This window comes from Leucopleurus acutus (assembly GCF_964270905.1).
Source record: "Leucopleurus acutus genome assembly, chromosome: 5".
Taxonomy (NCBI): domain Eukaryota; kingdom Metazoa; phylum Chordata; class Mammalia; order Artiodactyla; family Delphinidae; genus Leucopleurus; species Leucopleurus acutus.
Genome location: NC_139147.1, coordinates 8,599,754 through 8,624,461, shown reverse-complemented (window position 1 = coordinate 8,624,461; position 24,708 = coordinate 8,599,754). Strand labels below are relative to the sequence as shown.

General features: G+C 49.4%; 1 protein-coding gene across 1 annotated transcript in view; it reads left to right on the top strand.

The window, feature by feature from the left end:
• Positions 1-24,708, top strand: part of SIM2 (SIM bHLH transcription factor 2) — a gene marked incomplete at both ends in the record, with an annotated part of 44,987 nt that overhangs the window by 10,067 nt on the left and 10,212 nt on the right. Inside the window, 5 exons of the mRNA XM_082839165.1 lie at positions 1,495-1,584; positions 8,565-8,673; positions 11,987-12,072; positions 14,103-14,302; positions 18,748-18,854. Of these exons, the coding sequence (XP_082695291.1) occupies positions 1,495-1,584; positions 8,565-8,673; positions 11,987-12,072; positions 14,103-14,302; positions 18,748-18,854 (592 nt within the window). The remainder of the gene's footprint in view (positions 1-1,494; positions 1,585-8,564; positions 8,674-11,986; positions 12,073-14,102; positions 14,303-18,747; positions 18,855-24,708) is intronic.

Sequence of the window (24,708 nt, the reverse complement as noted above, 5' to 3'; positions counted from 1 at the left end):
CCTGGCGGCAAAGTCAACGCCCCCAAGTTTCTCCACTGTACGTTTATTTAATTCCGGAGTGTGTCTGTGGAGGGGCGGCTTTGCAGTTAATACACTCGCAAGCGCATTAGGTCGTTTGCAGCTATGAAAGCATAACCAACATTTTCCATTAAGAGTATTATTTTTTAAGCTACCGCTGGCAACCTTCAGAATTTAATTTTGATAACTTTTTCTCTTTTACTCATATGGCTGGCTGTCTGATACTATTTCATTAAATGTATCTCTTTAATTATTTCGGAGTTAAGCAAGAATGCAAAATGTGCCAAAACGTGGATAACTTCAGAAATTGCTGAATAGTTTATATCTTTGAGAAGGAGTTTAGTTGGGGAAATATTTTGTAACTGAGTTGGAAACATGAAAGTCAGGCTTATAATCAAGATGTTGATTTCAACCTCAGCACAGGGAAAGCTAATGATAGCTTAGTTGGCAAAGAAGATTTTGCAGCAAAACTGTATTTGAGACGCAGAATGTAAGGATATCTTTCAGGTTTCACTTCTACATTCTTTTTAGACCCCCCTCCAAAGAGGGGGCGGATTTAGAAAAACCAAAGGTAATCTGGTTTCAATTACATGCTGTAAAAATAGAATTTGTGGCCAGAAATTAATTTGGAATATTTTTTTATGGGGGCAATGTTGTGGGTTGTATGGGCCTTTCACCAACTTTATTGCTTTTCTTTGGTTCTGGATCTAAAATATGAATGAGTAAATAAAATGCAGTTTCCTTTTTAAAAAATAATTTAGTCTTTTTATCCTTGCCACACATAAATATGATCATTACCCTTTATTTGACTTAATTACCTCTTATAATTTTACTTTTTTTTTTGAGGGCTAGCCAAGTTAGGCAAAATCAGAATATCATTTAGGTAGCTTTAATTTTTCAGAAATTGATACTTTTTCTCCTGGAATTTTGCAAAGGTTGTTTGATCTCTTGCAGATTCTGAATAATTAATTTTGTAGACATAGTCTGTTAAAAATAACCAGGTATTTTATTTTCTGGGGAGTGGTAGTGTTCGGAATTTATTATTCACATGGTACTTAGGGATAACTAGAAAATTGTGGCAAATAAAACGTATGTTCTAGTGGTATGACATGAAATGGTCTATACAGTGGTAGATTTTCTGCTAAGTACCACAGAACTCCGGATTTGTGCTAAGTGCTAAAATAACCCCAACAATAAAGCTACTACGTTTAAACTGAGCATGATAGGACTTCTCGAATGTTTTGCATGATTTTTGTGATGTAGATGTAAGACTGGTAAAGTCCTTCAAAAGCATTTGAGAGCCTGGCTGGGGAACTAAACCTATAGTCCTTCTCTTGGCCCCGGGGCGCCGTTTCTGCATTTAACAATATTCGTTGATTGAATACTTTATACATTTCTCCATCCCAGTGCCAGTACAATGATCAGATTTAACTCTAATGTCTATTATCTCTTACCCTGATGCTTTTTCTTTTACAGACTTTGGATGGATTTGTTTTTGTGGTAGCATCTGACGGCAAAATCATGTATATTTCGGAAACAGCTTCTGTACATTTAGGCTTGTCCCAGGTGGGTATTGACTAATTTTATGTACAAACAAAATAATAAGTTAAGCGTTGGCGGATCTTGACAGCCTTACCCAACTTGAAAATGAGTCCGTCCTAGTGTCTACTTTTGTGCCTGAACGTAATCCAAAATCGTCTTTTTCGACCGGCCCGCGGGGCTTTTCTTCTCCGTGTTATGTTTCACTTTTCTACTTTCTTTTTCCTTTGGGGCTAATGCCTCCTAATGTCTTTGCAACAGTCAGCCTTGTCCAATAGCCTGGACTCCGCTTATACAGCAAAGTTCTCTGCTGCTAACAAGAGCTTCACAAAGGGAGATTTTTCAGTCCACGCTTGACGGTCTGCACGTGGTATTGTGAGTTGCTATGAAAGAGAGGCAAGCTGATGTAGAACATGGATTTTATGTGGAATGTGCTTTGGGGAGAGAGAAAAGGGTGGGGGCAGATTTATGAGTGTTCACATGGAATTCAGGGCAATTTTTCCTGAGTTTTTCCAGTTCAGTGGTCGTTTCAGTAAAGCATTTTATATGCTTGTGATAGAAACTCATAAAACTCAGTTTACTACTGTTTTGCACAGCAAGGTCCTGGTTTCTTCAGAACATTTAAATATTACCTATTTTTCTGAAACTGTCTTCTAAAAGGGGTTCATTCCCTAGAGGAGAGAGGTGCACTGTTTTCTCTATCCTGTCAAGCCAAGGGTTTGGTAGAGGACTTGGCCACTTGTCTGGGCTGTGGCCAGTCCGGATGGTGGGAGAGTCTACTGATGGTTGCCATTCACATTTCTGGTTTCACAAGCATGGATCATGATTCTAAGAGTCACATTGTTTTATACATATAGGGGCTAAATGTTTCTTTACGTTGTGAATTATCAGAGTGCTTTTTTTCATTACAACTGAAGACACACTAGAATTAATTAGATCCAGGAAATGGGCTCCCAGGAGGCACATGAATAATCTGTGCTGCACCAGCCTCCCCCTGTAGTTAAGCCAAAATAAAACATGCCAATTAAAGTGGCTTGGGCTTTCTCATTGAAAAACAAAATTACCAATTTGGAAACCTGCATCTGGTGTATTCCTCTGCTTTTTCTGCCAAGATGTTTTTAAACTTTCCATTTGTTTACAACCTTCTTTTCCAATGGATGTATATCCTTATCCATGTCCAAGTGGGTTTCTGCGCCTGTGTGTTTTCTTCTGCAAAGTCTTCTAAAACGAATCACATATTAAAATTGTTTGGCGTTTTCTGTTCTCTTCCTCTTCTCTTCTTTTATGATACCGGGTCTCCCAGATGAGATTTATTAAGGCTTGTCTCTTTCACCTATGTGACTCATGGGATTAGTGTACTTGTAGAATGGGACATACTATTGGAAATATGAAATTTTCTCTTTTTATATTTTCCAAAATTATTATTCTCTGAATTTCCACCTCATTATTCTCTGAATATTTAGAATTATTTAAGGCCCTTTAGTTAGACCCAGCCTGGTTTCTACTCCTGACTTGATTTGTGGCTGAGTGCCCTTGATCAGATTCCTTAACTTTTTAAATTGTAACTTATAAAACCTTTGATAAGTCTTATAATAATGTCACAAACAAGACAAAACATTTCACATACTTTAAAAATGGCTGGTCAAAAAAGAAAATGACTGGTCAAACATACTTTAAAGTTGATAGAGCCACCTTTACTGAATATTAAATTTAGATCTGAGCTCCCTAGCAGTCAAAGCAAAAAGGGAAATGCATTTTGTTGTATGGTTTTCATTGCCTGATACGGGCAGGCAATTGACCTCTCTGCACCATAACTTAAATAAGAAAATAATGCCCGCTCTACTACTCTTTTAGGATCATAGTGAGAAACATACCAAGGGCCCATGTGATTTATAAACTATAGGGAGCTCCACAAAACCAGGCATTGTAAGTTTCATTAGAACTGTACTTCAAATAGCACAAAAGTCGCTTCAAATAGCATCCTTTGGTGGGCACATATTAGGGATAATTAGTCATGGGGAATGTTCTGGCACATCATAAGGCACTGTGCACATATCAGGACCTTTCAGTTCATTCTGTCAGGCTGCTCAGTCTGGCATTCTACATCTCTCTTTCGCTCTCTGTCATTTTTCTCTTTTCACATGGGAAATAAAAATGATTGTTTTTGAACACAATAATTAAGAATGACCAAAACATTGGATAGGTAACAAATATATCTCCTGTTCATGATAAACACCACGAAAGGAAATTTTTTTCTTTGGATTTTTGAATTTAATTTAATTTATTTTTTTATACAGCAGGTTCTTATTAGTTACCTATTTTATACATATTAGTGTATACATGTCAATCCCAATCTCCCAATTCATCCCACCACCCCACCACAAATGTGTCCATACATTTGTTCTCTACACCTGTGTCTCACTTTCTGCCCTGCAAACCGGTTCATCTGCACCATTTTTCTAGGTTCCACATATATGCATTAATATACGATATTTGTGTTTCTCTTTCTGACTTATTTCACTCTGTGTGACAGTCTCTAGATCCATCCACGTCTCTACAAATGACCAAGAAAGGAAATTTAAGCAGAATTGGAATTTAAATTATATTTCCTTTTGGTCCTAATGCAGACGTAAAACTTTGTATATCATAATTTTGTATTTTCCAAAAAAATTGTAAAGATGCCTTTTGTCTGTATGTTGCCAGGAGAAGTGTCAATTTAAAATAAGTCAAACTGCCTGTCCGTGTAGGACGGCTAATTTTTTTCTGATCTCCTGGCGGGACTATCTCACTATCAGTCACCAGCTACAAAAACACTTTCACGCTGATGTCTGGGGAGTGTTTCATGGTGAACCGTTTAAATAAGCAACAACACACTTTTCCCTCAAATCTGCCTCCTCTTCCCAGTTAACTCTGCAGAAGGAAACCTAGGCAGAATCACAATGTGTATTTTTTTCTGTCTTCTTAAATAGTAAAATAAGGTATTGAAAAGAATGTCAAATACCCAACTTCTGTTTAAAAAAATTTTTTTGCACCTTTTAGATTATTTTTACTAGTAGTAGTATAAGTCAGACAAACATATCAAACATGAAAACTTTAATTAAAATAGGCTTCAAGATTTTTTTTAATCACCGGAGATAAAAGTGTTAATAAAATTTTACCCACTAGTCAGAGTAACCTTTTAAACAGGTTTTCTGATGAATAAGGGCACTAATAGCTTATATTTACGTAACGCCCTTCTGTGTTCCAAGAACTTTCAATTATTCTCTATAACAATATCTCTAGGTAACGACATTTTTCACATTAATTTGGGGTTAAACTCTATGTTAGCAGCTCCTAGGGAACATAAGCTCCTAGATTTGCCATAATTGTGTGATAATTCATAGCCAACTGGTGGTTTTTTTTTTTAATCTGCACTATCTAAATAACTTTCTGAACTATTTGAGAATATAAAAACGATTCTTTATGTGTTATAAGCCCATCCCAATTCAGGGCCTTTTATTGAACTTTTTTAAAAGCATGTATTGGAATAAGAAGTCTACTTCATATGGTAGAGTTTATTAATTTATTTTTGCTTTTAAATTAGTAAATGCAGCAATCCTGGCTGTCAGACTTTGGTACCAAAAAATGACAGGGAGAACCACAAAATGCTAATTGTCTCCTCAGTGCAAGTTGGGAAAAGAGTCAACCATCTGCTTGAAAATTCTATTTGGTGTATGCGCACATTCATAATACAAAATAATCCATATAGACACACATCTACTCGGAAGACGTAGAGTTGGGGAAGCACTTTTTATCCACCAAGTTTATTAAATGATTTAGTTTCATGGTTTTTTGGTTAATGTCATTAACTTATATTTGAAGAAGGAAAAAAGCCCTGTATACCTGCTGTGTATTTCTTCAAACATTTTAAAGTATCCTTGTGGTTTAAATTTCCTTACGGAAGTCGCATATGGTATATAACACCTAGGTAACTAGTATACATTCTCACATAATATAGATATGTATGAAATAGCTGTTCACGAGATACATAAAGGAAAATGTAATATTTGAGAGTGTGGCCAGAAGCACAACTGTAAAAATAACCACGGTGTTGTTTGGGGCCATAAGACCTAATCCTTTCACTTTTGAAATAAAGAGAAAGAACCGGCGTTTAATGTTTGTTGACATAACTTGAACCCTGAAACCCAAACCATCTTTTTTTAAAATGGTTAATTTACCATAGTCAGCAAAACACCCAAAGTAGAGGAATGTGTGTTTCCAGAGTACTGGGTGAGCTTCCCCTTCTGACCCAGAATATATCCATTTAGTGCTGTATTTATCATATGTAGTTTTCTTGGCAGGAAGAAAAGCTATTCAGCAAAACATAAAAAAGCTCTTAGTAGGAAAGCAATTCATTTTGTAGTTAGCTGGGTTTTACAGATACTAAAATATCGCATTGAAGGTCTCTTTTAATAAGGTTGTTGTATGAGAGCTGGGGAGTTTTATAGCAACAACCATAATTTTTTTTTTTTTTTTTTTTGGTGAGGTAGTCACATTTCTTTCAACATTCAAAAGCACGAATAGATATGTCAGTACAGGAAACACCATGTCAACCGTAATTTTAAGTCAAGGTCAGTGCTGTTTTATCATTCCAAAATTTGTCTTTAAAAACATTTCCGTCACTTGAAGACTACTTTACTTGCTAGACAGCCTCAGAGGTTTGTCACTAACCCGAGTATTCAGAAAATCAAGCCTTTTAATTCATGGACCTTCACTCTTCTCACTCTCCAAAGGCATGTGATGAGAATGGGATCTTTGGAAACAGACAAAGCTACTTCGGGATTAAAAGGCAAATCGGATCCTTGTGAGCCCAGATGCAAGTCTTTTCGCGAATGTACGAAGGTGTTTCTCTAGAAAGACATCAATTACTTTTTTCTCAAAGAGAACTTGGAGCAAACCAGAATTGTCATTTTTCTCTAAAAACCTGGGTAAGGGAGAAATGATAGGCCAACACGCACAAAAATTCTATTTTTTATTTTTTCGTTTTTAAAGTAAACCATTGAAATTGTGAATCAACTTAAACAATAGCTCCCTTATTTATTAGCCTCTATCCCTCCCCACCGGGCAGCATCTCTAGGGCTGCCCTCAGGAAAAAGGAGATTGTCCGGTCCCCAATGGCTGACATAAGTGTTGCTGATTGATTTAAACTTTTTAAGGATTAACAGGACTGACTTGAAAGAAGGATATTTCGTTTTTATTCTTTTATTTTTAATGAAATCCTGTAGTAACTTTTTCCGTAGACAGATATCCATTTGGGTCCTTAGCAAAGCGGCAGGCTGGGGAGGTAGAGAGGGAACGTTTCTGCAAGAGGATTCTCTCTGTTGCTCTGTATAATATTGGGAAAAACATTCCATGAATAATGCAGAAAATAGAACGGTGAAACCTGTTTTAGGGACAAGATTACTTAGCAGGCCAGAAACATAACTTGTTCTGAATTGAAAGGCAACTCACACATCTTAACACATTGGGAGAAGTGGCTGGGCAGAGTGGGACTGACTTCACCTCTCTGCGGCCCCCCGGTCCCGAGTAAAGAGATTATGGCCTTGACGCTGATTTGGAACGGTGGCTCCTGGGAGAACCTCGCCATTAAACGGCCTGGCTGGGGCTGCCCTGCTGTGTGAGACGGCACCGTCGGGGCTGCCCCTTTACCGAGGATTGAGTCTCTGCTCCGACTGAGAGCAGCCAAAAAAAAACAGGCGACAAGACACACTTAAAAATAACGAGGGGGTGATTGGGACAAGCCTGGCTTTGCTCTCTGATCTCGCCCTGTCCCCTGGGGGCGGGGCTGAGAAAGTCCCCAGACCCACCCAAGGCTCTGTGCTACGCCAGGGCAGTTCCTCACGCTCTCAGCATCTTCCTGAACTGGGCTGTGGGGCTCCCACTGGCTGCAGTAGGAGTACCATCACTGCCCCCACCTCCAGTACTCTAGGTGCGCTGACGCTGACTCACTGCCATTGTCTGCACTGTTGATCTCTGAAAAAGGATCCCCTCCCCCACTGCTCAGAAGGCTGCACCGTTGGTGGTAGTTTCTGGAACATTCTATGCCACTGCCCATCTTCCGATGGGTGAAGGGCCCAGGTCCTAAGAATCTCTGTCATCCCCTATCATGACACTTGTGTTTGGGAGAACAATCAAAAATTCTCAAGGTTAGGACCTGAGTCTCCGGGGACCTCTGTGGAAAGATCGTTAACTATGGTGCTTTCCTGGAAACGCCCATGCCTGCAAAGCAGGGTCCAGTCCAACAAGGACATGGCCTCTAGGCCTGCGTGCTGTCCTCTGTGGGGTGTGTCTGGAAGTAGGTGGCGTCCGAATGTCGGGGGAGCAGCCCCAAGGTCATGTGGCTCTCTGGAGTGACCCCCAGCCTCCCAGAGGTCACTCAGCCACCCAGCTGCGCCCAAGGGCGCGAGCCGTGGGGTTAGCACAGGCACCCTGGACCAGGAAGGCCACAGACAGGTTTCTGCCCACGTGAAAGGCCCAGCAGGGTCCGAAGGAAAGGACCTTGCTGGGGGCGAGTCTTCCTCGAGCACAGGGTGCCCCCGAGGCTCCCGTGCTCAGCCTCCGTGGGCACGAGCTGTCGCAGGGACCCTGCTCTGGACGTGGCCACTGGCCTCCTGGCCACCAGTCCCCACAGGCAGCAGGTGAAGGATGGGGCTGGCTCCGGTCTGATTTAAGCTGCCTCCCGTGTGAAGGATGCTCCCCAGGCCAGGAGGGTCCCCCGGTCCACAGTGCACCTTTTCCATACTTCACTCCTGCTCAGGACGCCCCCCTGGCCTTGTTGGGAGACAGCTGGGCGCTGACTGAGAAAAGGTAAACATTTCTGTGTGAGGGTAAGGTGTGGGTTGTGCAGAGATCAAGGTCCTGTCTCTCCCAGGCAGGTGCGTACCTATAATACACCTTACACCTTCACCTCTCCGCCTCCCCGAAGTCCTAGAGAAGATTCCTGACCCCTCCCTTCCTTTCCGCGGCAGGTGGAGCTCACGGGAAACAGCATTTACGAGTACATCCATCCTTCCGACCACGATGAGATGACGGCTGTCCTGACAGCCCACCAGCCTCTTCACCATCACCTGCTCCAAGGTATTTCCTCCAGACGAAAAGAAACCAGAATGAACGCCGGACGATGCTCTTTGCGGTGACCCTAGGGCTTAGTTTCCCATGATGCCCAGCCAGGTCTCTCCAGCAAACATGCAGGGTCCACCAAGTGGGGATTTGTTTTTATGCTTCTGTCCTTTAAAGCAACTACTGATACCCTTTCACGTGCCAGAGACTGTGAGAGGCGCACGGTAGGAGACAGAGAAAAGTGGTCCAAGGCTTCCACCCCAAGGTGCTCTTGGTTTAGAAAGCCAGCGACACAGGTCTAGACCTGGGCCTCTTAAGCAGAGCGTCCGAGGATAAAACTCGGGGCGGGGGGCATGAAATTGCACGGGGAAAATGACATCTTTCTTCCCTCTAGGTGAAATCTAGCACTTCCTTTGCTTGTAGATTGTAGACAGTAAGCCATCTTCCTATCACAAGTACCTGTGGCTTTGCCTACAACAAGATTCACAGATATTTTCATGTCACCTTATGGTTGTTTCAGGTATTTAAACATATCGGTTATGCTCACCACTACTTTGAAATTTCAGGAGCTGAGAGTCTGCTACAGGATCTTGTTATTTAATGTGTTAATAAAGTAGCACATGTATAACCACAGCACCACTTGTTGGAATATTTTGATGTTTTTCAATACAGCTGATCCCCTTTGTAATCTCGTATATTTTATACTCTCAGAAACGTTATTCTGGGTGGGGATCTGCAGGTTTTGTGCCACAGCACGAGTCAGTTAAGAAGCCTTGGTCTAGACGGATGAGGCAGGTCTGTCTTGCTGACCTGGCTCCATTTGGCAACAGGAGTTTTCTCTTGACAGTCTCAACATTTAGCACGTATTAACGTGGTCCCCACTGTTTTAAGCACCCTGTTAGAACAGTTGTGGCATGGCTGTTTGGTAAGGGTGTGGAACATGTCTTCACACAAATGACTCCTTAATTTACAATTGCCATGTGTGCTAGGAAGACACAGAAGAACTTATTCCGGGGCCCTGGCCTTGTAACTCCCTCTGATGGCCCAATGAGACCAACCAGTATGCTGACCAAAGGGTCTCTTGTCTGCTTTGGACTATGGTATCCCAACTCGGCCAAAATCCCCTAGTGAGACAGAATGCCAAAGAAGAAGTGTCAAAAGTGATGAGAATGGGGTAGCCAGCCACAGAAAAAAAAAAAGGGTTCCATTCTTATTGCTTCCTCCTGAGATGGGTCATTCTGAGGCTAGGAAGAGAGAACACATATAGCACACTCAGTTTTAAAACCCCTTGCAGGGCTTCCTTGGTGGTGCTGTGGTTGAGAGTCTGCCTGCCGATGCAGAGGACACGGGTTCGTGCCCTGGTCCAGGAAGATCTCACATGCCGCAAAAAAAAAAAAAAAAAAAAAACCCTTGCAGATCCAGCTCTGTGGCCCCCATGTTCTAGCTCCAGAAATAGTCACCATATGTCTACCAAGGAGGGAGACTGGTATGTTGCTTTCTGAAATGAGATGGGGGCTTAGTTGTAGCTATGGCCTGTGGTGCTTAAGTCCTTGGAAATGGTCCGGCTGCATAAATGAACAGGAATACAACTCCGAAGAAATAAGTCCCAACAAAATAAGGGCTAGGAGAGCACATGGCTTCCGAATCTAATGCTTTCACTTTGGGGTTGTTTAAAGTCGGACAAAGACAGCTGGAACCTTAGAGAATTCCTCAGAACATTGTGGGGGGTGTGTGTGTGTGTGTGTTTAATTGAAGTACAGTTGATTCACAATGTTCTATTAGTTTCAGGTGTTCAGCAAAGTGATTCGGTTTTATATATATTCTTTGTCAGATCTTTTCCACTATAGGCTTTTACAAGATATTGAATGTGTTGTTATTGTTTTAAAAAAAGTTACAGTGTGTTAATTGCACGGGAGTGGGCTTTCTGCCAGTAGCTCCGGTTTCATTTTACCCTTCCATGTCGTAGCCTTTAAAAAAGTGTTTAGAAAATGACAGCAAATGGGAGTATCGGGAGACCCGTCCAGTTTCCTGCAGGGTCCACGTCTAAGGTGGGCCAACAGTACAGGAGGAGAAGGTCTGAGAGACGTGGGGTCTCCCACTGACTCATTTCCACAGCCAACCGAGTGTTCAGGCTCTGAGGTTCACAGCACCTGGTTTTCACCTCATCTGCAGAGTTGGTTTTCTGTGTCTGAACTGGCCTCCTTGTTTTCTGGTGATTGTGTGAGAAGTGGGCCCTCCCCAGAACTGGATAGTTAATTACTGGGTGATGGTTTTTACACCTGAGTGTGCTCTTCTGGAAATGGGGTAGACAGGCCGCCATGTTAGAGGGAAGCCTTCTGCCTCCAGACCCCAGCTGTGCAGAGAAATTGTGAGTAAATATGGCAGCCCCTCCAACTAGGGGAGGGGGGCCTCTGAGGTGATGCCCTTATCTACACTGGGCAGTGCCCTCGGGGAGGGGCGGAAGGCCTTGCTTCCATTCCTAGCGGTAACCTTTCTTTAAAAATTAATTTATTAACTACCACCAAAGAGCTGTTTATTTAGAGTGGAATGACCTCGCTCTCACCCTGGGGCGAGGACAGTCTGCCATCCGTGCCCAGAGAGCTGGTGTCCGCTCACTAAAGCAGAGGGTGTTTCCTTGGGGGACGTTTGCGCTTGCAGTAGTGAGGTCGGAGATTCATGTGTGAGGCCTGCGTCAGGAATGAAGGAAAGGCTTTGGGCCAGAGAAAGAGGCGGAGGGGGTGGGCGTCCATCCAGGGCTGTAACTGAGGGTGAAAGCTTTGATCTGGCCCAGTGGGTCTGCTGGGTCCTTTGCCCCATCCCACGATGCGGGGCAGTCTCGGTGCCCATGGCCGTGGGCGCACTGGCACAAGGGGCCCTGGGGCCGGCTCCCTCTGCCGGGGAAAGGCCTGCACTTCTGACTCTCAGTCAGTCAGAGGGGGGACATCAGATGCTTCTGGGCTTCCCAGCAGGCTCGGCACCTGCCCAGGGCTGGCCAAGGCGATGCTCCTGGCACCAGGCCTCTCTGTGGCCACCATCAGGGGACCATGGCAGGTTGAGCAGGGCTGGGTTGCTGGGCACGGATCCTCACCTTGGCCCCAGGTTGGCGTTTAGCAAGGTCTTGCTGTGGCCATGTTTCGGGCTACCCCTTTCTGGAGCACGTGGAAGCTGTGCCGGCTCCTGGCCACCGCCTCTCTGGGTGGGGTTCTGGGTGGACTGGGCCAAGGCCTCTGGCTGCCTGATCTGGTCTAGAGGGTTTACTGGGAGTGTTGGGATAAAGTCAGGGGAAGCATCGTGGGACAGTTTGCCAATCTAACCTCACGCCTTCTTTCAGAGTATGAGATCGAGAGGTCGTTCTTTCTTCGAATGAAGTGTGTCTTGGCGAAAAGAAACGCCGGCCTGACCTGCAGCGGATACAAGGTACCGGGAGCCGAGGGCTTGCAGGCGGGAAGGGGCAGTGGTGGGTCGGTGGGTCTTCACTTTGTGCTTTGCTTCACGTTTAGGAACGTCTGCAGACAGGAAGGCACCACTGCCTAATGTAGAACTTTCTAGGGACGCTACTCACGGCAAGTGTGAGAGCTGGAATCTTACAGGGATATTCCAGGCAGGCTGGATTTCGTTGTCTGGGGCCAGGAATCAATGGGGCTAAGGGTAGAATTTGACCTTGGCACCTTCAGGTTCTACATTGCACGCAGGGCAGTACTGCTGGAGCAGCCGTGCCTCGACTTCCTCCTGCCTCAGAAGAGAGAGGGTCATCGGCCCACCACTCTGGGGCTAGAGGTGGACGGGAGCCTTTTTGCGGGAGAATTTGCATAAAAAGAGGGAGAGGTGGGGTGAAGAGAGAGGGGAGGGTCCTGTGCCTTTGCCCTTTGTCCTGTCTTTCTGGAATGCCCCTCCCCCCTCCTACCCATCCCAGGGTCCGCCTTCCCTCAGCCTCTCTTCAGCCCTGCTCCTTTGAGCCTCAATGCCAGCTCTTCCCTTTGACCATTACCTCACTCTGTTTCATAGATTGGGAGATACTTTTCTTATTTGCTGTCCCAGACCCTAAACCTCAGAGGTGGAAGCCTCCAGCACCACCCTGCACCCTGTAGATATTCTTCTGGAGACTTGGGTCCTGAGATGCTTCTGACACTTACTAACCATCCAACTGTCTGATCTTAAGTAAAACACATCACCTACCTTGTCCTCAGTTTCCTCATCAGTAAAATGGGAGAATAGACTCCAAAGATTCTAAGATTTGTTCCAGCCCTAAAGACTGTGAGTGTATTCAGGAATCCTGAGGAAAGTTTTTGAAGAGAGGATTTAAGATGTTAGCTGTTCATCACTGCTGTTATGATGGTCGTGATTCTTTCAAAGATTTTACTGGCTTCCCTGGTGGTGCAGTGGTTGGGAGTCCGCCTGCCTATGCAGGGGACACAGGTTCGTGCCCCGGTCTGGGAAGATCCCACATGCCGCGGAGCAGCTGGGCCCATGAACCATGGCTGCTGAGCCTGCGCGTCTGGAGCCTGTGCTCCGCAATGGGAGAGGCCGCAACAGTGAAAGGCCCGCATACCGCAAAAAAAAAAAAAAAAAAAAAAAAAATTTACTGACTGTAACTGGTGTAAATGCTTCAATATTGAAGCTTCGGGCTGTACAAATGTTTCCGTTTGATATTTGGAACACTATACATTTTCTCCTATATGGTTCTTGGCTATAACAATTAGAAGTGTTTCTATATAGCCACGCTGGATTTTTGTTTATTACAAGTGGATAAAATCTTGAATTATAAATAAAGTAAATAAAATAAAATAAGCATATGTTCAAAATGAGGACTTTTTTTTAAGGGACTTCCCTGGTGGTCCAGTGGTTAGGACTCCACACTCCCACTGGGGCACGGGTTCGATCCCTGGTCGGGGAACTAAGATCCCGCATGCCTCACAGCCAGAAAAAAAAAAAAAAATGAGGACTTTTTTGATTGTACTGAAAGAACTCTTCATTTGCTGGAGTGATACAGCTTGTCAAACTATTTAAATGTCAAGTTAGCAATTGCGAAATTCAATCTCATTGGGAGATGAGCTTTATAGTTACTGAAGTGAACATTATGGAACAAGTGCTCAGCTCCCCAAAATGCCATTGTTGTGCCCTCTAATTGCAATGGCCGTGCGTTAATTACGCATAAATGCATCATACAGCAGAGAGTCTTCACTTGTGGGGTTACTGGGCATAGTCAATTGCATAAGATAACTCTTATATTTCATGACGATATTGTTTCCTAAGAAAGAAGCATAGTTCATTTCTTCCGAGCAGTGAATCAGATGTCTGTCAGCATGTTCGCTGCACAGCTCAGTAGAGGCTGGGCTGGGGGAATATTCCAACCTGTTCCAGAAAAGAAGCAGGCCCAGAGCCAGGAGCGGTGGGTACCAGTCTGACCTCTGGGGCACCACCCGCTGACCCTGCCTGTGCTTTCCCAGGTCATACACTGCAGCGGCTACTTGAAGATCAGGCAGTATATGCTGGACATGTCCCTGTACGACTCATGCTACCAGATCGTGGGGCTGGTGGCCGTGGGCCAGTCACTGCCGCCCAGCGCCATCACTGAGATCAAGCTGCACAGCAACATGTTCATGTTCAGGGCCAGCCTCGACCTGAAGCTGATATTCCTGGATTCCAGGTGAGTTTGGCACCTGCTGCTGCAGAGTTCCGGAAGATTCTGATGGTGGAAACTGGCCCCTGAAAGCTACACTATTAAACCAACATGTAGCAAGCAATAAGCTGTACGAAGAATATGAATTAGAAAGAGATTTAGTGAAAGAATTAGTATCGACTTAATCGTCCAGGAGTGGCTGGCCTCTCCAGCTTATAGGTACTTGTTTTATTTGTTTATATTTTCATCGTCTCACTGGAGTTTGAACTGGAAATATGTGTTGTGGGCAAAAGTTAGCCTTTTGAAGATCCATGAGGTCAGGATTCTGCCTTGTGTCTCCGTCAAGTTGGTAGGACTTTAAAACAAACAGAAAGTCTCCACTCTGAGCGGTGTGTGTTACTGCGAGGGCTTCCAGCTCCAGCTGGCAGGCAGCCGAGCTCTGCGGTCCCTGCAGGGCTGAGGCAGCGAGCAGAGAGGGGGCCTTCTCTGGGGGGAAGGCTGGACCCACAGGTGCCCGTCGGCAGCTGGGCTGGGAGGGCACCTCCGGCTGACGGGGAGGGCGAGGCTGCAGCGTCCCCAGAACTGTCTCCCACTTGGCGAGGCCCAGCAATTTGAGAATCTCCTCTCAGAGAGAGGAGGGAGGGTGGACGAGGCAGAGGCACTGACCTGTTGTTTCACTGGGCCTGGGGAGGCGTCTGTGCGTCCCCCGAGGCAGGCTGCGGGCCTGCGGGGCCTCCCTGGGCTTCCGTTTCCTTTGCCCATTTGGCTACTCACAAGGATGTTAGGAAAGATGAAGCTACGTAGTAGATGGGAAGCATTTGTAAAAGTGAAAATCCTGATATACCTGCAAGGTGAGTCGTTGTGCCTCTTGGCCTTCAAGATTCCTCAACTGTACAGACAGAGACGAGTGTTCAGAGACCCAACTCCTGACTTTTGGTGTGTGTAGCTGAGCTTTCTGGGAGACAAGTTTTACACACACACACACACACACACACACACACACACACACACACGCACATTTTCCTGTATATCCTGAAGCTAGGATGTATTGGTTACGGATAAGAGGTGAAGACACTAGCCTAGCTCATCGTGAATGCATCTCAGAACCATTCAGAGGTAGAGAAATGACAAGGGTTGGCCTTACAGGGTCATCCTCACGCTCCCAGAAACTCCAAGCAGAGAGGAAATATAAGATGCCGGCAGCTTGGGGGAAAGATGCCGGCAGCTCTTGGGAGGGCCAGACGCTGGCAAGGGCTGTTTTCTTGCAGTAAAGACAGAGGCACCTGCAGGGAGGAGCTGGGAGGCTGGGAGCTGCTCCAGAGCCGGGCGTGGGGTAGGCCTTGCAGCATGCAGGGACAGAGAAGCTCTCTCCAGACTTAGGAGCCACTTCGAAAAGTGGACTGCAGGGGCTTCTTCCCTGGTGGCGCAGTGGTTGAGAGTCCGCCTGCCGATGCAGGGGACACGGGTTCGTGCCCCGGTCCGGGAAGATCCCACATGCCGCAGAGCAGCTGGGCCCGTGAGCCATGGCCGCTGAGCCTGTGCGTCTGGAGCCTGTGCTCCGCAACGGGAGAGGCCACAACAGTGAGAGGCCCGCGTACCGCAAAAAAAAAAAAAAAAAAAAAAGTGGACTGCAAGAAAATCTGTCCATGTTCATTATTTTAGAAATTTGGGAGGATACGACGGGTTTCTCCCTTGTTTTAGCTCCCAGTTTTTCTTTGACCATCCTGGGAAAAGCCTCTGAGGCTTGGTGAATCCTCTAGAAGAGGAAAGAGGGGCGTCTCCCCAGAGGAGAGATTTCAGGTCTTCTCGAGTTGTTTAATCCACACAGCTTTGAAACGTGAGGGGCAAATCTGGGAGCTTTACGGAGGAGGTTATGTGAGTTTAGCTCGGAGGCCAGCTTGCTCCTGAAGGGAGCCTCTGCTTCTGGGTGTAAGGGCCGTACCCCCGAGGTGAGTAGTAAAGCAAGGTGGCCGTCTCGAGGAGGACTTCCTGTCTCTACAGAAGCCCGTGAAGTTCTACTAAGTAGCAGGAAGCTTTTAGCAAAGCCTTGAGGTCTTTTCTGAACCCCCGTCGTCTAGGAGGCCCTGAAGAATTCTTCACACTCTGGTCTGCAGTCGGTTGCAGCTCGATGGTCTTTGAAAGGCCACTGGGCTGGGGGACAGAACTGGCCCAGTGCCAGAGGGTCAGTAGAAAGGCCTGGCAGGGTGATGTCAACTCCCACATCCAAACCCCAGAAGCCACGGCAAGGGGTTGGCCTGAAGCCCAGCAGCCCCAAAGTCACAGGGGCCAGGGTGGGAGTCCTGGCAGGAGGGCCCAGCTGGTGCCCCCCCGCCAGCATAATCCCAGACAAAACTGAACTCGGCGTAACCTGAAATCTGGTTCACGGGGGTTTTGTGGTATTTCACTTTGAAACTGTAGCTGGTGCTTTTGCTAAGGATGGGTGAACCCGGCGATGTTTGGGGTTTGGCAAATCCCTCTGACAGGTCTTCAGACACTAGAAGGTTGGAAAAAAACAAGAGGGCAGCCTGCCAAACCCTTCCCTTCCCCTTTAATTTTTAAAGCCAGTGTGTACTTTGATGAGAAACTTAATACATGTGTTTCTGATTCATTTACACATTCGGGGCCGTTGTTCTGAAACTTTACGTCCAAAGGGTCTGGGAAGCCTCTTTCATCCCCACACCGTAGAGATGCCTGGTTTTCTTTTGGGGGGAAGCCAGACGTCTCAATTTTCCTGCCACACGGAGTTAGACTCCAGTGGGGCCTGAAGTTCTAGGTGGCCCTTGGACAGGTCCCCCGAGCCCTGAGAGGCTCTGGCCTGTGCAAATTCCCTTTCTACCCACCTCCAGCCCCAGCTCCTTCCTGCCCTGGAGGAACACCATGGAAATGTGTACACCAAATAGCGAGTGATTCCATGGAAATATGAGGCTCACAGAGATTTACGACCCAAAGCCTGTGCAGAGCTCCCCAGAAAGGGGAGCGGGTTAGGGAATGAAAGTGAGGTCAAGTTTCCCCATTTAATTTACAGCTAACATTTCAGATCTGGGCCAGCAGGGCCCCTAGGCCCTGTCACCCTCAGTCCCCACTGACTTCTCACCATGGCCTCACCTCCTTTGGAATCCCCTCTTGTCTCCACTTTCATCTGTTCTTGAATGTCTGTCACCAAGATGTTAGGGCCACCTCCTCTGGGGGCGTGGCTCCCAGCACCGTTATCCACGGCCTGGGAATAGGTACCACGGCCGCATGCAACTTTCACCGACGGGTGAAGCGATCCAAATGCTAGCGATGATGCCGTCTTGGGTGCCGAGAGCCACTCTTCTTCAAAGAACTGAAGTGGGAAATGAATATGCCTGGGGCTTGATGAGAATAAAAAATGGGCTATGGTGAATAAGCACAGGGAGAATGCTTCCATTTCCACAGCGAGCTCGATAAGCCTTGCCTTCAGTCACGACAGTTTGGGGTGTCATTATACTATTTTCTGGGGGAAAACAGTTCTCCACCGATAGGAGTCTTAAACGTCTCCAGCTACTCCCTAAATCTCATCTGCAGGAATCCCGCAATCATCATAGCATCATCCTGAGACCCACTGTGCCAGGGAACAGTGTCCAGTGTGGATGGAGGGTTACAGGTTCGCACACACAACAGGCAGGATGTGGAACCAACCCAAGTTTTCCTCATCAGGTGAAAGGATGAAAAAAATGCGGTATCTACATGAAACAGAATATTATGCAGCCATAGAAAAGGAATGCCATTCTGGTAGATGCCACAACATGGATGAACCTTGAAAACATGTTAAGTGAAAGAAGCCAGGCACAAAAGGTCAAATATTGCATCCCTCCACTCAGAGGAAATATCTAGAGGAGACAAATTACTAGAGATAGAACATAGAAGAGAGGTTGCCAGGGACTTGGGGAGGGGGAAGTGGGGGGTTATTTTTTAATGGGTGCAGAGTTTCTGTTCGGGGTGATGAAAATGTTCTGGAAATGGAAGTGGTGATGGTCATACAAGTGAATTGTACACTTTAAAATGGTTAAAATGGTAAATTTTATGTCATGCATATTTTACCAGAATAATTTTTAAAACTTTCACACCAGACTTTCCCCCCGAAAAACCCCAGCGAGTGGGCTCTGTCTCACCTTGGTAGCTCCTCCCAGTATCAGTATCAAGTCCACTCTTAAGCATCCTCTGATAGGCTTCACCTGGAAAAGGTATTGACCGTTTTGAGCCATCCCAAACCTTCCAGCCAGTGGCTTCAGAAGGACATTCCTGCTCATGACGAGTGCTGTGTCGTGCACTGGGCTGGAGCTCATAGACTTTCTTGTAAAAAAAAGATCATTCTCAGTTTCCAAAATCAACACTCTCTCCACCCACCCCCAAGCCTTTTAGCACTTGATTAGTTGGAAAAACCAATGTTAGTTTAAATGAAACGCAATCTGCAGGGCATTGTAATTCACGGAGCCACTGCCCTCCCCCAGGGTGACTGAGCTGACTGGGTACGAGCCACAGGACCTGATCGAGAAGACCCTGTACCATCACGTGCACGGCTGCGACGTCTTCCACCTGCGATATGCGCACCACCTCTGTGAGTACTGTGCTCACCCTGGCCAGGAGCCCTGGCAGCCTGGGAGGGAGCACCGAGGACAGAGTGGGGGCAGCGTCCCTTGTTTGATGCCATAACTACCCATCGTGTACCCACGAATCTTAAACATCAAGCCCGTCTCCAGGTAGCCCTTGCTTTCAGCACAGGCACTCACTGTCACTTCTCAACTATCCAGTGAATCCCTGGCAGGTGTGGGATGATGTGGAAGTTGCTGGATTCTATTCAATAGATTATGGATTTGGAACCTAAATTTCTCTATGACGTCTGGATAGCTGTTGTGGATAACGACAAGAGCAGTAGAAGAACTGATACTTACAGGGCCCTTACTAATGTCCGGCACTTGTTTGTTTAAGTGATTAAATCCATTACCAACCAAGTGAGGGAGGTTCTCATGTTCACGATCCTCCCTTTGCTGTTGAGGATGCCGAGGTTCAGAGAGGTTAAGCCACTTGCCTATGGTCACACAGCAAGGAGGTGACATAGCTGGGAGCTGAATCCAGTGAATTCGGCCTCCAACCGCTGTGCATCATTGGTTGGGAAGCTCAGGGAGACCACAGGTTTCTAGGATGGGAGAAGTCCACGTAGAAAGAGAAAACCAACAGTATTCCATTTGTCAACAGAGGAAGTTTGGGGAACATCTGGATGGGAGGGTGGAGGCGCTCGTCACTGAAATGGTGAAAGAAGTAACACTTTTCTTGTAGAACCAAATCGAGGCAGCAAATAACTGGGATGCAGTAGAATACCTCATCTTCCCGCCGTCCAGCCCCACCATGCTAATGGCCGGTCCAGGGGTGCTTGTTAACGGGGTACGGGGGGCTGGGGGAGCCAGATCTTCTGCAATGTGGCCCGGGTGGCACGTCCTCCTTCTTGCTGTGTGTTGACTAAGAGGCATCAGAGGACAAGATGCTGGTGTTGGTTGCAGCTGGGCGACGGGTCCCAGGGCTGCTCGCTCCTCGGCCACGCCATCTGCCTGGCCGTTTGGTGACAACTGGGACTCAGTTAGCCCGGCAGTTACTAGGGTATTGCTCTCCTCGCGAGTCACTAAGGGCAGAAACCTGTGACAACCAGGAGGTTGGCTGGGCAGACGCCATCAGCTTTTTTCTGCTCCTTGTAATTCACAGCAGCATGGAAAAGCCCCCGTGCATGCAAATACGTGGAGTTGTGAGCAGCTTTTTATGTCTTTTTTTAAAAAAATGGCCAAATCACGATCTCATGTAAACGTCCCTGACCTCCTCGAAGCCCAGCTTGGTAGGAAGCAGCTGCCTATTGTTTACAAGTGCTCCATAGGGCAGGTCGCTGATACGGGAGCTAGAAGTCTTCCTTGTGTAAACAGGGTAGGAAGTGTCAATTACAGAATTAGGTCTTCGGGAGACCTGAAAGGCAGGGTGGGCGGTAGAGGGGAGCTGCTGGGAACGTGTGCTCTGGAGTAAGGGGGGTGGAAGAGGCACCTGCTGGAGGCTGTGCACCACGAAACAGTCTAGAGGAAAGGACAGGCAGTTGGGGGGGGGGGGCGCGGGCAGGGGAGCAAATGGGAGGGTTCACAGCTCCACACCTCCCTGCCACTGTCAGGGTGTCCGAGGAAAAGCCCCAGCCCTGGGGGTCCCAGCCCCGTCCCCTGAAGCAGGAGCACGGTGAGCCTCTCTCTCCAGCACAGGAGTTGAAAGCAAACCCTTGAATTACACGAAGGGAGAGTTATTTTTCAAAGCAGGGCTGCACTGTGGGAAAATAGCCTGTAAGCGCAGAGAAAGGAAGCTCACGGAAACTAGTCTTTGTTTCAAATACCACTTTTCATCTCTCGCATTGCACGGCTAACAGAGGAGCACAGGGGTTTTCAGGGGGAACAAATTCAACTTGTGTTTTGGAAATGTAATGAAGCCCATGGTGGTGGCCAGTGGGAGGCTGCCGTGTCCCCGACATGGACCAGATGCTTTTCGCATAGGAACCAGAGGGTCGCTGGACCAGGTGGGCCAGGTGAGGCTGGGAGGAGGAGAGGCCTGTCTGTGGGTGGGACAGGCCATTGGGTGCTCAGGCCTTCAGTGGTCCTGACCACATGATGGGTCTTCAACTTGTCCACCAGGGGCCCCCGTCTTCCTGAGCTCATCCGACTTCCTAAACCTACCGGGGGGGGTTTATTCGAGAGGTCTCCTGTGATTTACGTGATGAATTCGCCTCACTTCCTTTGGAATTGGGGATTTCCAGACTTTGCAATTATCGCGAGGTTCCTGAGAGGGAAGGTTCACACAGGCTTCCAAGGGACACGCAGAAAAGGCGGAGGGTTTACACGCCAGAGGGAGCACGGCTTTGCCAGATGAGCTAGAACTGGTGAATCAAAGAAAACAGAAAACAGCAGTCTAGGCAATGATTGCTACTGTGCTGTGACTCTGACCTTCACTGTGGCCGAGAAACCACCGCGGGGGCAGCAGGTGCAGAGCACAGGGCAGTGAGGCCGGGGGACGGCGGCCGTGGCCTCGGATCCCACCCGTCTCCCCTCCACCAGCTTCCCTGCCCCCGCCCATGTCCACGAAAGCCGAGTGACAGCTGGAAACAGCTGGGGCCTCTACCCACGCGTCGGGTGGGAGTGGGTCTCCTGGAGCTCAGCCTCGGCTCCAGCCTTGGAACCGTCTCCAGACGTCCCTCGGGGCAGCCGACACGCTTCCCAGAACGTTACTTGGCCTCGAGAGCTGGACGAGGAAAGGGAAGACAGTCCGCAACCAGGGCAGGTGTTTGGAGGCGGGTCTTCAGGGCGTGCTGTTCGGGAGACTTTGAAATCTCTCTGTCCGGTGGTCCCTGCGGCCTCGTTCTCCTTCCCGGGCTTCCCGTTCCTGCCTCTCCCCGCCCAGGGCTGCTTGGCATCTGTTTAATTTCCTTGAAACACAGGAGCTGAGTCTGAGGTTCAAGGGCAGTAGTTTATTTGGACAGTGGCTGGAGCAGGGGCAGCGAATGGGAAGTGAGGTGCGCGGAAGGGAGGGAGCCATCGAAGGGGCGTGTCTGGCGGCTGCTGCCACAGGCCACCGGCCCCCAATCCGCCGGGGACCCTAGCAGGCCAGGCAGGACACCTGCCTCAGCTGTGGCACTGAGGAGAGAGGGAGTGGGGGTATTTATACACTCCAGGCATTGGCTAAGGCTGCTCTGGGGGTGTTGTACCCCTTATCGGCCAGGGGCTCAGCCAAAGAGCAGCCTCGGGGGGAAGTGGGGACTCAGGGTGGATGTGGGGCCTCAGGGTGGAGGTGGGGCCTCAGGGTGGAGATGGGGCCTCAGGGTGGAGGTGGGGCCTCAGGGTGGAGGTGGGGCCTCAGGGTGGAGGTGGGGCCTCAGGGTGGATGTGGGGCCTCAGGGTGGAGGTGGGGCCTCAGGGTAGAGGTGGGGCCTCAGGGTGGAGATGGGGCCTCAGGGTGGAGGTGGGGCCTCAGGGTAGAGGTGGGGCCTCAGGGTGGAGATGGGGCCTCAGGGTGGAGGTGGGGCCTCAGGGTAGAGGTGGGGCCTCAGGGTGGATGTGGGGCCTCAGGGTGGATGTGGGGCCTCAGGGTGGAGATGGGGCCTCAGGGTGGAGGTGGGGCCTCAGGGTGGAGGTGGGGCCTCAGGGTGGAGGTGGGGCCTCAGGGTGGGGATGGGGCCTCAGGGTGGAGGTGGGGCCTCAGGGTGGAGGTGGGGCCTCAGGGTGGAGATGGGGCCTCAGGGTGGAGGTGGGGCCTCAGGGTGGAGATGGGGCCTCAGGGTGGAGGTGGGGCCTCAGGGTGGAGATGGGGCCTCAGGGTAGAGGTGGGGCCTCAGGGTAGAGGTGGGGCCTCAGGGTGGAGGTGGGGCCTCAGGGTGGAGATGGGGCCTCAGGGTGGAGATGGGGCCTCAGGGTGGAGGTGGGGCCTCAGGGTGGAGGTGGGGCCTCAGGGTAGAGGTGGGGCCTCAGGGTGGAGATGGGGCCTCAGGGTGGAGGTGGGGCCTCAGGGTGGAGATGGGGCCTCAGGGTGGAGGTGGGGCCTCAGGGTGGAGATGGGGACTCAGGGTGGAGGTGGGGCCTCAGGGTGGAGATGGGGCCTCAGGGTGGAGGTGGGGCCTCAGGGTGGAGATGGGGACTCAGGGTGGAGGTGGGGCCTCTGGAAGTTTTTGGGGCGTCCGTGGTGGGGGGAGGGGTGTGAGGCGGCCAGTCCCGAGTGAAGGTCCACCTCTTCACTGCGTGTCCTCAGCTTCGTCCCCTCCCTGGCTCCGTGAGGCACCGTCCCTCCACAGGCTGCCCCTCGCCTGTCCTTGCGCACGCGGCTGTCCCCTCTCTGGGGGCCTGTTGCTCCCACTGTGCAGGGCCCCTGCTGGCTGGCCGGAGTGTCGTCCACACTGAAGCTCCCGCCCCGTGAGGGCTGAGGCGAACCCCGCACCCCGTCCGGTTCTGTTTCCAGCCCCGGCTTGGTGCCCAGGCGGGGCCGGCCTCTTGCTTCCGGGCAGCGCTTTCCCTCATGCTGCCCACGTGCTGTGCGGTCTGCCAGTCAGCGCAGGCTGCGGACGAAACGCTACAGACCGGGCTTAAGGTCAAGAAGTCGGCAGGGCTGGTTTCTTTGCTCTCCTTGCCGTGTAGACGCCGGCCTGTGTCCTCACGTGCTCTCCCTTCCGTGTGTGTCTGGGTCGCATCCTCCTCTTCTTCTAAGGACACAGTCATACTGGGTCAGGGCCCACCCACGTGGCTTCATTTCACCTGATCACCTCTTTGAAGGCCCCGTCTCCAGACGCAGCCGTGTCCTGAGGTCCTGGGGTTGGGATGTGAACATGTGAATTTGAGGAGAGGACATAATTCAGCCTCGCCTGAGTGGTGGGCACGGTCCCATCCCCACAGCTTAGCTGGACCTCCTGGCTTGGGGAGGGCAGGTGAGGGGACCGAGAAGGTGGGACGCGTCCCTTCACAAGCGGACTTTTCGGTCCTGTCGCTGGCTGCTCTGGTGGCTCAGGGGCCCGGCCGAGCCTCCCGCCCTGCAGGCTCCCCTCGGGCCCCCACAGTGGCCCCTGGCGACTGGACCTCAAGTCCTTCAATCAGACCACAGTCGGAGCTGGCCTGGGGGCTGCCCCTGGGCCCTGGGCACCCACGCGGCTTCGACTGCTTCCCCTCCATGTACCACAGCCTAAGGCGGCCACGGTGACCCACCCGCTGGGCCCCTCAGGCCTCCAAGGCCCCCAGGGAGCCTCCGGGTCCTGTGAAACGTACAGACCGACTGTCTTGGCAATTGATCAGGTAACTCGGCTCAGGAAGAAAACGAACAGTTGCCGACACCCAGGACCCCAGGAAGCTCACTGTCCGGTTTGCCTGGGCCACGCTTTCTCCACACCGGTGTCCGAAACCCAGGAGCCAGGCGAAGGGCTCTGCTAGAGGCCTTATTGGACGTAACAAGTGGTGGTTCTGCAGGACCGTGGTCAGCCATATGATTTCCACACATTCTTCAAAATATTATCTTAACCGGCAGCAGGCGTCCACGAGGTCCGAAGAAAGCTCAGCCCCGCAAGAAAGGGAATCAGCGCCTTCCAGAAAGTCAGCCGCGTGAACAGGAGCGGGCTGGCCCTTGTGGTCTGGGGGAGCACAGGCTTCCAGGGGCCAGCTAGATGGGGGCTGGGATGGCCCCGGCACCTCAGCCTCTGGTCAGTGTGGTCCTGGGCATTCCCAGCTGAGCTCTCCAAGTGAGTCTGTGCCAGGGCTTTCCCCAGAACCTTCTGTAAGGAGATCCTCTAGGGGATCCTCTAGGGAATGTCTTGGACCTTCCCAGCTCGTTCCCGGCTCACTGCCTCCTGGTGGCTGAGGGGAGGCCCTAGCAGCCCTGTCTCGTGGCCTTGGGAAGGTCCTCCCAGCAGGGGCCTGCCTCCC